Source organism: Lissotriton helveticus, chromosome 2_1 (assembly GCF_964261635.1).
Source record: "Lissotriton helveticus chromosome 2_1, aLisHel1.1, whole genome shotgun sequence".
Lineage (NCBI taxonomy): Eukaryota > Metazoa > Chordata > Amphibia > Caudata > Salamandridae > Lissotriton > Lissotriton helveticus.
Window position 1 is genome coordinate 536,825,998 of NC_136059.1, and position 13,289 is coordinate 536,839,286.

General features: G+C 43.4%; 1 protein-coding gene across 1 annotated transcript in view; it reads left to right on the forward strand.

Annotated features, from left to right (window-relative positions):
• The first annotated feature begins 5,055 nt into the window (after nucleotides 1–5,055).
• Nucleotides 5,056–13,289, forward strand: part of CDK7 (cyclin dependent kinase 7) — a 212,340-nt gene continuing 204,106 nt past the window's right edge. The window contains exon 1 of the mRNA XM_078677314.1: nucleotides 5,056–5,244. Coding sequence (XP_078533440.1) covers nucleotides 5,185–5,244 — 60 coding nt within the window. The 5' untranslated portion in view covers nucleotides 5,056–5,184. The remainder of the gene's footprint in view (nucleotides 5,245–13,289) is intronic.

The window sequence follows — 13,289 nt, forward strand, 5'->3', positions numbered from 1 at the left end:
AGGAATTTGTTGAGTTCCCTGAGATTTATTACCGGTCTCCAAACCTTGTCTTTCTTTTCCACAAGGAATAAGGTACTTATGAATTTCATTAATTCCATAGGAACTTCTAAAATTGCCCCTTTTTTTAGCATTGAGGAAATTTCCTCTTCTATAATTTTTTCTTAGTCTAGTGTGAGGGGAATCGGTCTTGGATAAGAGTTCTGGAGGGGAATCTGGGTGAAATCTATTGAGAAACCTAGAACGGTGTCTAGAACCCAAGGGTCTTGTGTAATATTTTTCCAATTGTTGTAAAAGAACTTCAGTCTCCCACCCACTTTTAGATTGGAAGAAAGGGGAGGGGGAGGAGTACTCACTTTGAGGGGTAGATTCAGATGCTCCTCTGGCCCGGAATCCTCTCGAGCGGAAACCTCTTCCTCTGGGTGAATAGAACTGTGGCTGGTTGGATGGTTGGTAACCTCTACCAAAATTTCCTCTGTTTCTTGGGAAGGGGCGTCGATTAAAGCGGCCGGAAGATGCCCCCTTCTGCCGGCCCTTCCAAAAAGGTTACTGTTATAATTGAAAACTTTTTTCATGTTTTGGTGCACTTTATCCAAGGCTGTAAAGGTCGATACATATTTGCCCAGACTTCTTATTAAATCTTCTCCAAAAAGTAAACCTTTTGGGTTGATAGAGGTTTCTTTTTCAGCCATGTCGGTTAGTTTGGGGCTGATTTTAGTAAGAACCACTCTTCTTCTTTCGCAATTAAGTCCTGCATTTGCGTTTCCTAGAAGGACTAGAGCCCTTTGACTCCATCTGCGAATGGAGTGTGTATCAAGAGGGGAACCATTAAGGTAACTCTCCTCTGCTGCGTCAATTATCTTTGTTAGAGGACCTAGGATGTCAAGGACTTTATCCTGGCAAATCTTAAGTGATCTTTCCAAGCCTTTGCGTGGATCTCTTCCTAATTTAAAAAGATAGGTAATCAATTCCGGGTCAAGGTTCGGAGTTTGACATACTTTACCTTCAATAGAAGGTCTGTTACATTCCGCTCTCAAGAGATTGCGAGTCTCTCTCTCTAATGGGTTCCTAATCCATTTGGTTATGAATTTGGATACATGCTCGTGTGGGGTCCACTCAGAGCTCCTAGGGTGTTTAATATTAAAGGGGGAGAACATTTCCTCTCCCAAAGGGTCCAAAATATTATCTTTTGAAGATGAAGGACCATCAAAATCATTTGAGAGAAAGGATTCAATATCTTGATCGTCCTCATCAAGATCAAGAATATATTCATCAGGAAATACTGAGCCATCATCATTGTCTAGAGCACTTTGACTTATTGTGCCGCGAGGGTCACCCATCAAATTTGTGCCGCTAAAGACACCTTTCCAGTTTGTGCCGCGAGGGGCACCTGAGGCAAATGAGGTGTGAGGACCTCCTGTTAAACTTGAGGTGCTAGGACCTCCCGTGCTCTCTGGGGTATAATCTATGTTCTTACTTTTTTTATGCCTCTTACCCCTTTCTTGCGTTATATCATTAACCTCTTCCGGATCCGAAAGATCATCATTATCATGGATCAAGGATCTCTTGGATGACATAACTTGAGATAAGGTAGAGAACATACAAGATCTCATCTCCTTATGTATAAGTTTTTTGATGGCATCATCATTAAAATTTTATTCGATAGTGTTACTATGGAATGAATCCGAATCTGAGTCAGACATGATTCTAAGATAAATATTATAGAAGTCTGAGCTCGTTTTTTTTAAATTTTTTATATTTTATGATGTCCTTTCTTGTAAATTGTAAATAATCACCCCCTTTTTTTTTTATCTTAACCAAAGGATTTTCAAATAAAAAAGGCTATATTTGATTAAATAGTAATACTGGGAGGTGGGTATGGGGTAGGCAATATCTCAAAAGCAGTAAATAAGGCCAAAAAAACGCAAGCGTGTATAATAAGCACTGTTTGGAGGCACGAGCGGAGATAAAATCCGTTGCTCGGCTCCTGACAGCTGTTTACTTTGATGGCAGTGTAAGAAAGTACCTTGGCAGCCAGCGCACGTAGCGCGTGTGTTGCCGAGGGTCATTCCTCGAAACCATATTGATTGTGAAGCTCGAGCTTTGGGAAGCACTTGTGAAGCTTCGCTCCACGGTGTTTTTTTGATTAAAATTCAATAACGATGGGATTCCAATGAGGTCGACGTTCAAGTAGATAAAACGGGTCAGTGCGTGTTTGTTTGAAATGCGTGTGGAATAGAAGGGGAAAAAACGAGCGAACTCGAAGGGGTTCAAATAATCGTTAGGAAATACATTGTGAGTACATGAAAATAAAGTAGAAGCCAACCTCTGTAAATTGGAGGTTGGTAATCCGAGCACAAGGAGTCTAAAGGTGGAAATAAACTTTAACCAAGTCAAAGAGATAGTACTTACACTGTAAAAGCAGTATATCTAAACTCCTAATGCTGTAGGGATAAGAGTGGGGTTACTCACAGTAAGATATTAGAAAGGTTAGAACAAATATCATTGCGCTAATAATTTTAACAAACTCTAAATTACAAGGTTTATCAGGAGGTACAAAGAAGTGACTTATCTTGCTTGGAGCCGCATTTAAAAGAGGCTGATTGCCTAGTGATACTTGCTATTGTTGGTTCTTTGTATTCTAAGTTGGAACTTTGCTTTGTGACATATGCGGCTATGCTTGGAACTGCATTAAAAGTTGTATGCATAATGGTAGCCTCCGGTCTTGTAATAATGTTGATATGGGAAGATCTATTGAACTATCAATTAAGATGCTTTTTAATGGTTCGCTCCAAAGTCAGCATTATATGTCAATTTCCGATCTTTATTATTCCCCTGCTAAAATAGCGAAGTGGAAAGTCAGAAATGGAGATAGATGTATTTGATGCGATGAGATGGGTGCTGATTCTATCCACATGTTTTTTAAATGTGAGAAACTTTCCCTTTTTATTGCAGATATCGAATTCTTTATAAATAATAGTCTTGGGATTGTTGTTAATTTAACTCCTGAAATGGTTATTTTGGGTCTTCAAACAGATCATCTTGGAATTAGGTCCACTGCTGAAGAAGCTTTTTTGTTTATTTGCATGTCAGTTCTCCGGTGTTGTATTACCTCTCGCTGGATTGATATTGAGCCCCCAGTTTTTCATCAATGGCAACTTAAATTGCTCTCCATATATAAACTAGAAATGGCAATGTATAGATCTAAGGGGGTTAAAAAAAAGCAGGGACTAAAAATATGGGATCCGATTTCTAAATGGATTTCATTTGATTTGCTTATCGTATGTGGTGCTATTTGCTCTTGATGAAATGTATTGATATGATGTTTATTTTGATCTCTAAATAATTTCGCTATGTATCCTGCTCAATGTACGACTGATTGTTGAAATAAAAGTTAAATAAAATAAAAAAAATTTAAAAAAAGATATAGAAGGCAGATTATTACTCCAAAGAAGTTTGAGGATTTTGTTCGTTGTTAATAATTTTGTAATTAGTTATTTTTTGTTTCTTTATATCTTTGCTTTTGATTAGTTTTTTAAGAAGGGGGATGTGTAGTAATAGTGTATGTCTTTAAAGACTTGCATGTAAGAATAGTAACCATGTAATTGTAGAATGTTGCCTATGTAATGAAGGTATTCCAGTTCTACTGTTGAGAATTGTTATGATTTCATTCTTCCACTGAAACTTCATTGAGCTGCATGCATGCTATTTTCTCTCCTGTATTTATCTTAATAAATAAATTTTCATTAACTATTATAAGTGTCATCTTAACACTTATTTACTACAAGGAATACTACAAGGGGTTTGACTTCTGCGTATTTCCACTCATCGGGGTACATGCCAGTTTTGAAGGTGGCGTTGATGGTGTGTCGTAGTTCTAGTGCTATGGTGGCGGCGGCTCTGTGGAAAATGTGCCCCAGACCAGTGGGCGGTGGGGGCTCCTGGGTGTATGCTCTTCATGGTCTTGGGAGTGTCTTCTGTGGTGACAGGGGTCCAGGTGGTGATGGTAGGCTGGCCGGCGTTGCTGGAGATAGGTGTAGTGTTGGTGCTTTGTTGAAGTTGTTGTAGCTCGACTTGATCTTGTGATGGAAGTAGGAGTGAAGGAGAAATGTACGCAGTGGTGGTCCGTCCAGTGGGGTTGCGTGTGGTGGCAGAAGCTGATGTTGTTTCCTCCTTGGGTGATGAGTCTTAGTGCATGGACAAGAGGGATGCTTTTTGCATGATGTAACGTAGAATAGATACAGCTTCCCCACACAGTGGGAGTGTGTTGACTGCATGCCTACGGATAAAAGGTGGAGGCCCAGAACTGAAGTGAGGGATAATGGAGATAAACTTTATCTAGTGTTGCTGCTCCATCTTTCCTTATCTCAACACAAATTGTTTCCTTAAACCATGGTTGCCATGTGATAAGAACCATCAAGGCTTGCTTCGATACTTGATAATTCTTGTTGATACCGAGAACCTACGTACGTTGGCCAAAGGCACACAAATGTCAGTAATCTTCATGTTTTTTCTCGTGTACCAAACACGTGACAGATCAGGTCGTAGTAAGGCAGCATCGGTGGTATTTTTTAGAATATCTTCATAAATGGCTGTTTTCCAGCTGCCCCTCTATTGAGTAGTGGATTTGTACAGCTGCTTATCCTGGAGATGTGTTCAATGTTTTATCGCATCGAGTTGTATTTGTGATGCGGCCCCTGAAGTCTTGACTGAAAACCTCTCTTGAATCAGTAAGTTGCGGCGGCAGCACATTGAGGCCGTGAGCAGGGGTGCGCCTGTACAGATGTTAGGAGAAACCATGCACTGGGGTGACTGAGTAAGCGTCAGTGTTACCATGGGAACGACGAGACGCGCATCTGTTGCCATAGCCACAAAAGCGTGGGGCTGCTAACGGACGTGGGCGGCCCACGCTTGCGTTTCATTTCAGGGACGCATTGTAGAAAGAAAGGAGACCACTATTAAAGATTAATTGTTTCGGAAATCGACTGCCGTTTTCATCCCTTTGGATTCTGGACTTCAGCCTCTGCTCAGAGAACGCCTCACTGGTGCGGACTTAAGCCAGATCCTTCAGTCTTTTTTTTCTCTTTCCTTGTGACCCGGAAGCAGTAGTTTAGATGCCGGGCCGGAAGTGGCTGTGAATGTGCTTCCAATACTTGATACTGCTGTTAGTTGGTGAGCAGCTGAGTTATGGACGCTAGATCCCGAGCCCGACGCTATGAGAAATTGGACTTTCTCGGAGAGGGGCAGGTGAGGTCACGGCACTGTACACTTTGTGATACGAGAACGTAGCTGTCATTCGATCAGCTGATGTAGACTTGTATGTATGTCGCAATTGATATAACATATAAAGCATACATGCCAACACTTTACAAACGGCAAGTGAGAGATTTTGAAATATTAATCGAGAGAATGCATTTTCCCCATTAACATATTGTTGCAGAGGCTATTTTACGCCAGGGACAGCTAAAATAAAGCCATTTTGGCTTCAATAATCGTGGGTCTGTTGGCAGATATGATATATATGTGTATTTTTAAAGACATGCAACATTTGGGAATACCCAAGAGTGGTATCTTGCAGTACAAAATGGGGATCTAGGGCCAGATGTATAAAAAAAAGTTTTGCTATTCCCTAATTGCGAATCTTTGCGGTTCACAATTGGGGAATCGCAAAACGGCATGAATGAAAGTGTGTAGTACACTTTCTCCGATTCCTAAGGGGTCGCAAATGACTTACCTCATGAATATTAATGAGGCAGGTGGCAATTTGCGACCCCATAGGAATCGCAAAAATCACAGGGATGGTGGCCTGCTGAGATCAGCAGACCACCACGTCTGTGATTGCTTTTAAATAAAGCACTTTTTTTTTTAAAGCAGCACGTTTTCCTTTAAGACAAATGAAAAGTTTACTTTTAATTTTTTAAGATCAGGCAGTGGTCCATGGGACCACTGCCTGCTCTTAAAAATGCTTCTACAAACATTCATAGACCCCTTCCCATTTGTGAATGGGTTACCACCTACTTGAAGTAGCTGGTAAAATGTGAATGTTTTGCCACCACATTCACGGTCACAAAACATTCATGCATACTGTTAGGATTTGTTATTTGGAAGGGACGCCCTAAACACACCCCTTCCAAATAGCGAATCACAAACCCATTTTGCGATTCGGTAACAGGTTACCGGATCGCAAAATTTCCGTTTGATGCATCGCAAATTTTTTTTTGCAATCTCAAACAGGCAGATTCGCACGTTTGCGAGGAGAAAAATGCTTGATGCCCTTGGGCCCTAGTTTTTAATTGCAGTGAAGTGAGGGCTGTTTTAACCCATGGCAAAATAGAAATTATGAGAAATATAAACTTTGTAGAGAGTAAATTGAGGGAAGTCTCCTTCGTTAGTTGGAAAGCTGGATTGTCATTTTATATAACTTTAAGGAGGTTTTGTGTGTGTGACTATACACGTCTGTGTGTATATTAATCAACTATCATATTGTCCCTTGTGCTATGGAGGATAAACATACATTCAAGCTTTTAGGAAAAAGTGAGTGAGATTTAGGGAAAATAAAGAAGGGAAATCAATTTCTGCTATGATGTGTATTGGGCTGGAAGATGGTGTAAACAGCAGAAAGCTTTAAAAAGAACATTTGAAACGTCCAAGATTGAAATCGCGGTTGTTGCCATGGAGCTGTGAGTAACATTTGTGACATGTGAAACATTATAGAGAACAAGGATACACGCATCGTAATGCCAGTGTCTATAGCTCCTTATTAAAAATTTTAAAAAAGGTCCTCACCTTTTAACACTGAAAACCATTCGGCTATGGTACTATTTTTAGGTCTCGCCTGGCGTTGGGGCGCACATGAAGGGGACTTAAATCCACGCCCCTGTGTCCGAATCGTTTCCGATTTGCTCGCGTCCTGATTAATGTTTTATCCTGGATTTCGATTGGCTGGACGTAATTTTTGTTACTACCCTTGCATTTTTTCACCCATTGTGACAGAGCCCACGTCATCTTTCTTTCGTCACACTGCCTTCATACAGCATTCGCATGTGGCAGTTGTCTGTGATTGGTTGGCGACTAGCAGATAACCACTGTGATTGGTGGACCTTGTCAACCAATCACAGAGATGACTGCCGCATGTGAATGCGGAGTGAAGGCAGCCTGATCTTGTTTACATTACACATGCTTGTTGTTACCGCCCTTGCTCTTTTTTGAGCCCGCCCATCGGGACAAGCGCACGCCATCTTTGTTTCATCATGCTGCCTTCACGCCGCATTTGCATGCAGCAGTCGTCTGTGATTTGTTGGCGACTGGCAGATAACCACTGTGATTGGTGGACCTTGTCAACCAATTACAGAGACGAATGCGGCGTGAAGGCAGCGTGTCGCGCACGCACCACTCGCGGTTAGTTTCCTTCCCCGGTCACTCCCGATTGCTCTCCTTTACTTCCTCGTCCCCTTCTTTCTTTCTCAGCCCCTCTGTTCCTTTACAGTTTCCTTCCTTAGTCACTCCTCGTCCTTCCTTCTCCGTCCTTTCTTCTTCAGCCCCTCTTCCCTCTTTCGTTCCTTTACTTTTCATTGCTTCCTCGATCAGCCCCCTGCCCCCGCCCCACTCTCCGGCTGCTAGCAGCGCCGGTGACAGCTGTCCCCCACAGGACACAGCTTCATTAAGCCTCATTAAGATTTCACTCTCTGTGCTCCCACCTCTCCCCCGCTCTAATTAAACCCGCTGGCTCTGCCTCACACAGGATAGCTTCATACCGATCCAGCTCTGCCTTCTGCGCGGGCCTCTGCGCCTTCCTGACCTGGGAACCGTGCCCTGTGCGGCTGAGAGAAGCCCAACCCTCAAAGCGCAGCGATGGCCGCAGTGTCCTCCAACCTCCAGCGATGGCCTCCAGCGATGCCCGCAGTGCCCTCCCACCTCCCGCTATGCCCTCCCACCTCCAGCGATGCCCATAGTGCCCTCCCACCTCCAGCCATGCCCATAGTGCTCTCCCACCTCCAGCGATGCCCATACTGCCCTTCCACCTCCAGCGATGCTCGTAGTGCCTTCCCACATCCAGGGATGCCCGCAGTGCCCCCCACCTCCCCCCACCTCCCTCCCGCAAACGGGCCCTTTTGCACTCCTTGCGCCCGCATCGCCCTGCCATCCCACCGCCTGTAATGCCCACAGTGCCCTCCCACCTCTCTCCCGCACAGGCCCTTTCGCACTCCTGACGCAGGCATTGCCCTGTCACCTGCCTACGTCGCCCAGTAGCACCACATCGAGGTAGGCTGAAGGTGAGGAGGTTCGTGGAGGGCCGGGGCACAGGCTGTGGAAAAGGGCACACTTCCTATGACGTCAATCCTACTGATTTAGGAGCTGGGGTCCTGCCTTTTACGAATACAAGTATAACCAGTGCTTAAACCCAACTGGCGTGTAGCCTACACTTGCTAGTGTAACTGGCCACATACCAGGCATCGAGCGTGATTTAAGAACCACTTTACCACGTTGCACCCAACACGTGCTCCTTCGCCTTGTGCGGACAGCAGACTCCGGTGTGGGGTGTTACTACCTCCAAAACTTTACTTCTACCACAGGGGCATGGGGATCACCCCGATGAGTGCTCATAATCTTGGTTTTTAGAAGGGCGCCACCTTGTGGCTCGTTGTTTAATCGCACTATTGCTCATTTTTGTTTCTATTCCCATGAATTGATTTGAAATGAATTTGCATAGCGCTTACTGCCACTGACGAGGTGTCGAAGCACTGTTTTTAGACCCTGGTTTTTAGTTAGAGCATAATGTGTACCCTTATATAGCGCACTTTACGATTTTTCCTAACATGGCTTCTGACAGTAGGTTTGGCATATTACTAGTTCTGCTGCTGCCCTACCAGCCTTTCGGAGGCCCTGGCTTATTGTCAACACTTCCATTCGGCTTGTCACTAATCATGTGCCAGCAAAACGCAACAAGGAACTGAACCTTTAAATAGAGTGTCTACGACTGTGTAGAATCACTTTTAACAATCAAATTATTCTTTTTTGGTCTTTTTCCTTTTTATATATCCACTTAGAAACCACCGTGCCTTTAGAGAACTTATGTTTTGTGTATTGTTATTTTGGTTTCACTGATACACTCGGGACACTCTGCACTTTTATGTACTGTTTATGTTGATGTTTATGTATGTATTGAACTGTATGACAATATTTCAACAAAGTTTATACTATGAAGTAAAAAACATGAAAGAAATGTACATAATTGTTCGTACATTTCTTTTTGCCATCCTGGTCAATCCTCAGTATTAATGTTTATCGCTATTGAGCTATATATTTAATTCATATCATTTTGATTATACCACTGGAACCATTGTTTTTGATATAATTGTTGGCCCTGGTTCCTTTGTGAGTAGGGTTTCCCTTGTTTTTCGTTGAAGACTTATTACTCTGAAGGCAGCGTCATGTAAGGAGCTGCTTTGCTGAGGATGTCGACATGAAATAAACTTATATGGATTACACATACGTAGCTGTGTAATTACTACATTGTCTGGCGACGAGTTGTGTCTGCGCAGGGGGCAGACTACGGATGTCTTCACCCCTGGTCTAAATGAGATGGAATGAAAACAAACGATCTACATGCCGATAAGATCGTTTTTAACTTGTTGAAAACAGCGTTCCTGGGCGGATTTTAAAAGACATTGCCATATTAGATGGGAAGAGTTCTGTGAATTTAATTTGTTTTAATAACAAAGTTAGCCAGCATGAAAGAAAGTGAAAGTTACAGTTGCAGCTTGTGTTTAAATTGCCTGCGCGCGCATGAATGATCGTAGCGCGAGGCACGTCCTGAAGATTAACAAGCGATTCATACACGCTTGAGAACACACGCACAAAGTCAATTTCAAGCACGAGGCACGTCCTGAGGATTAACAAGCGATTTACACACTCTTGAGAACACACGTGCACACAGTCAATTTCTAGCGCGAGGCACATCCGGAAGATTAATTGTTACTAGGAGGCGATTGATACGCGTTTGAAAATACACATGCATTCAGTCAATTTCAGTTCCGAGCATGAATACGCTTTGAGCACTCAAGCACGAGTCTCACTAGTCAAGAGTACTGTGAGCGCTGCGAAGATTGAAAGGCACGCTATCCATAAGCGTGTGAAGATAGTAAAGGCACGTTACAAGTATACTAAATATTGAAATACCATGAGCTGCCAGATTTCAAGGGCAAGTCACGCACCAGCACAAACTACTATTGTACTCAGTCTGAGATATGTGCTCCCATTAATGCTCTGTTTTCCTTCATTTCTGGCTGGAACACTGTAAAATAAAGATAAGAGAAATTTACTATAACAGAGAAGAAACGACATAGGAAATCGAAAATTGAAAAAAAAAACCATAGAAAATAGACCCACAGAAGGATTGGAATATACTTAATTGTGTTAGTCTATTTTGTTGACTTATTGTTTTAATACCTTGTATTAGTTATTTTAGCCTTTTATTTTTACTTTGTTTGCAGTGAATATGTCTGACATGGCTTCTCCGCCAACATTTTGGCTACTCCAGGGTCTCCACCCGCTCCCGGGTAACAATGTAAAAAAACATTCTTCACTTACATATTGGCTCTAGGTGGTGAGAGGTACGGTACTGTTGGGCGCCAAGCTATATCACTACACCATCATTTTTAGTAACTGTCATTTTTCCGAACGTGTGGTTTTTTTTTGTGCACTTGCATTATTGTTGATTGTACGTCATTTATTGTTTTACTTCCTTTTGTTATTTTCATAAGGGAAAAGATATGCAGAGTTAATTATCATATTGCTAAGAGATTAGCTGGAATGTACAGACAAAACTTAGATTGCTTAATTCCCAGTGTTCTGAGTATTCTGTGAAGGCAGCGTCATGTAAGGAACTGCTTTGCTGAGGATGTCGACATGAAATAAACTTATATGGATTACACATACAAAGCTGTGTAATTACTACATTTTCAATGTACAATATAGGAATTGGATGCCGTTAAGAAAAGTGTCCATGTTAAACCCCAAGCAAAACAGATGTGTAAAATGTCAGTACTTTCCTGATAATCACAGAATCCTGTTCTCGTGTCTGTAGGGTTCGTGTATGTCATTGCGTAAGTCCACTTAGGGAGAGAGGCATAGATGGTGCATGCCAGGGGGGATAATCCTCGCCTCCGCGTCCTTAATATAATTGAAATTTTCCTTCATGTTAACTCGGAAATTTTTCATTCTATGTCAGAACCAGAGGCAAGGATTATGCATTCTAAGTCAGCAGATAAGACATTCACATCTCAAGCAGGAGAAATACAGTTTGTTCTGGTCAGAGTTATAAGAATCAATATGGTGACTTTCATATGACATTTACAGAATAAGTAAATAACATTTCGGGCTTGTAAACAACAGCCCATACCTTTATAACCAAGTGTCCCATGTATAATACAGTAGTCCGTTCAACATACCTTGCAATCCAATTCCCATATAACGTAGGCCCCTGTATCACGTCTCATCCCCTTGATCTATCATCCAGAGGTTTCAGCATCAGTAAAGCATGGTGGAGGGGGTTCCAAAATTAGACCTCGAAAATCTGCCCAGCGTTTCCAGATTTTGAAATGTTTCTGCGGGCATCCTCATGCCTTAAATATAGGTTGCTCCATGTTCATACACCAATCTAGACTTGCCCTTCATGCGCCCAGTTTGGGCGGAGCTTGGTCTTTCAATTACCTAGATATATCTCTTTTTGCAAGGGTAAGGCCCAAGAATAATAAATGTATTATATACAGATTTCCTCCAATCTCTTCGGTGACATGTAGTAGTGCAAGCTTAGGGTACAGGGGAATTTCCAATCCCAGTACTCCTGACTGACAGGTCGTGACCCAGTCCAAAATCTGCAGAGCCACATACATTCCCAAATAGTGTGTATGAACGTACCTTCCGCGCTGTTACAGCGGAGACATGTAGGGGAATCTATCAGTCCTGCCCTCCACAACCTATATGTAGTAAAATAAGCTCAGTGTATATATTTAAACTGAATGAATCTTAGGCGTGACACCATTGCGGCTCCCCTTGGGGATTCTAATATCTCCATCCAGTCGTCGTTATCTAGTGGACCAAGATCAGCCTGCCATCTCTCCCGGAGTGAGTCCAGGTTCATAGAGAGATTCGTCACCAGGGATTGGTATATTATTTTCTGTCTTGTGGTCTCCCAGATCGCCTATAAAGACCTTAGCCTCTATCGGGTTAAACTCTGGGATAGATTCCAGTATCGCTATGTATGGTGTTAGAGCGTGGCGAAATTGCAAATACTTGTAGAATTGAATACACGGCATCTCAACCTCCTTCCGGAGCTCTCGAAAAGACTTCAGAACAGTGCCGCGCATCACGTCCCTCATGTGGAGATACCAATGATATCCCAGTCCTGAAACCCCGACAAGGTAGATACCTGTGGCATAAGACCACTCTGCCAAAGAGGCGTTTCTCTTGTCCGTTTCCCCCACCATCCCATTCTGCGCAGCGATTGCTTCCATACTCCAAAGACCACCCGTGTAGCAGGCCAGAGCTGATGGAGCTCCCTTGGGGCATGTAGGGTTAAATAGAGTAGGGTGCTACCTATGAGCCATCAATCCACCTGGTATGACGGGTCATTTCTATGTCCGTACCACCAATCATTTAGCACTAGGAGATGAGATGCTGCATGATATGATTGAATATCTGGTGTCGCTATCTACCCACAGTAGGTAGACTGAAAGCATATTTTTAGCGCAACTCTAGCGTTCTGGTCATTCCAAAGGAAGCTAAGGAGTCTGGAAGTAAGCTGTCGGAACCAGGTGGGCGGTATTTTAAAGGGATGATTCTGCAGCTGGTAGGGAAGGTGAGGGAGTGACACCATTTTAAAAATCGACTATCTTCCCAATATAGAGAGGGGCATACGTGTCCATGGCTTCAATTTGGCCTGGGTGTGTAGCCAGATGGGGGTGATGTTTGGGTTTCGCCTGCCGAAGGCTGCGCTCTGCGCAGCTTTTCAGCGCAGGTGAAATCCTATGTTGACCATAAGGACTTCGGGAACGTCCCCCGGCTCTCATTGGCTAGCTCCATAAATGGAGGCTAGCCATTGGGTGCCGGATCTGTCCGTCAAGGCCGGACCAGATTCGGGGGCGTTCCCGAGATTTTTTCCCTGGGCGGAGTTACGTTTTTTCCCGTTCCCTCCCCTTTCCCGCCGTCCGTGTCCTCTCCCGCCCCCCCTCCCGCCGTCCGTGTTCTCTCCCGCACCCCTCCCGCCGTCCGTGTTCTCTCCCGCCCCCCTC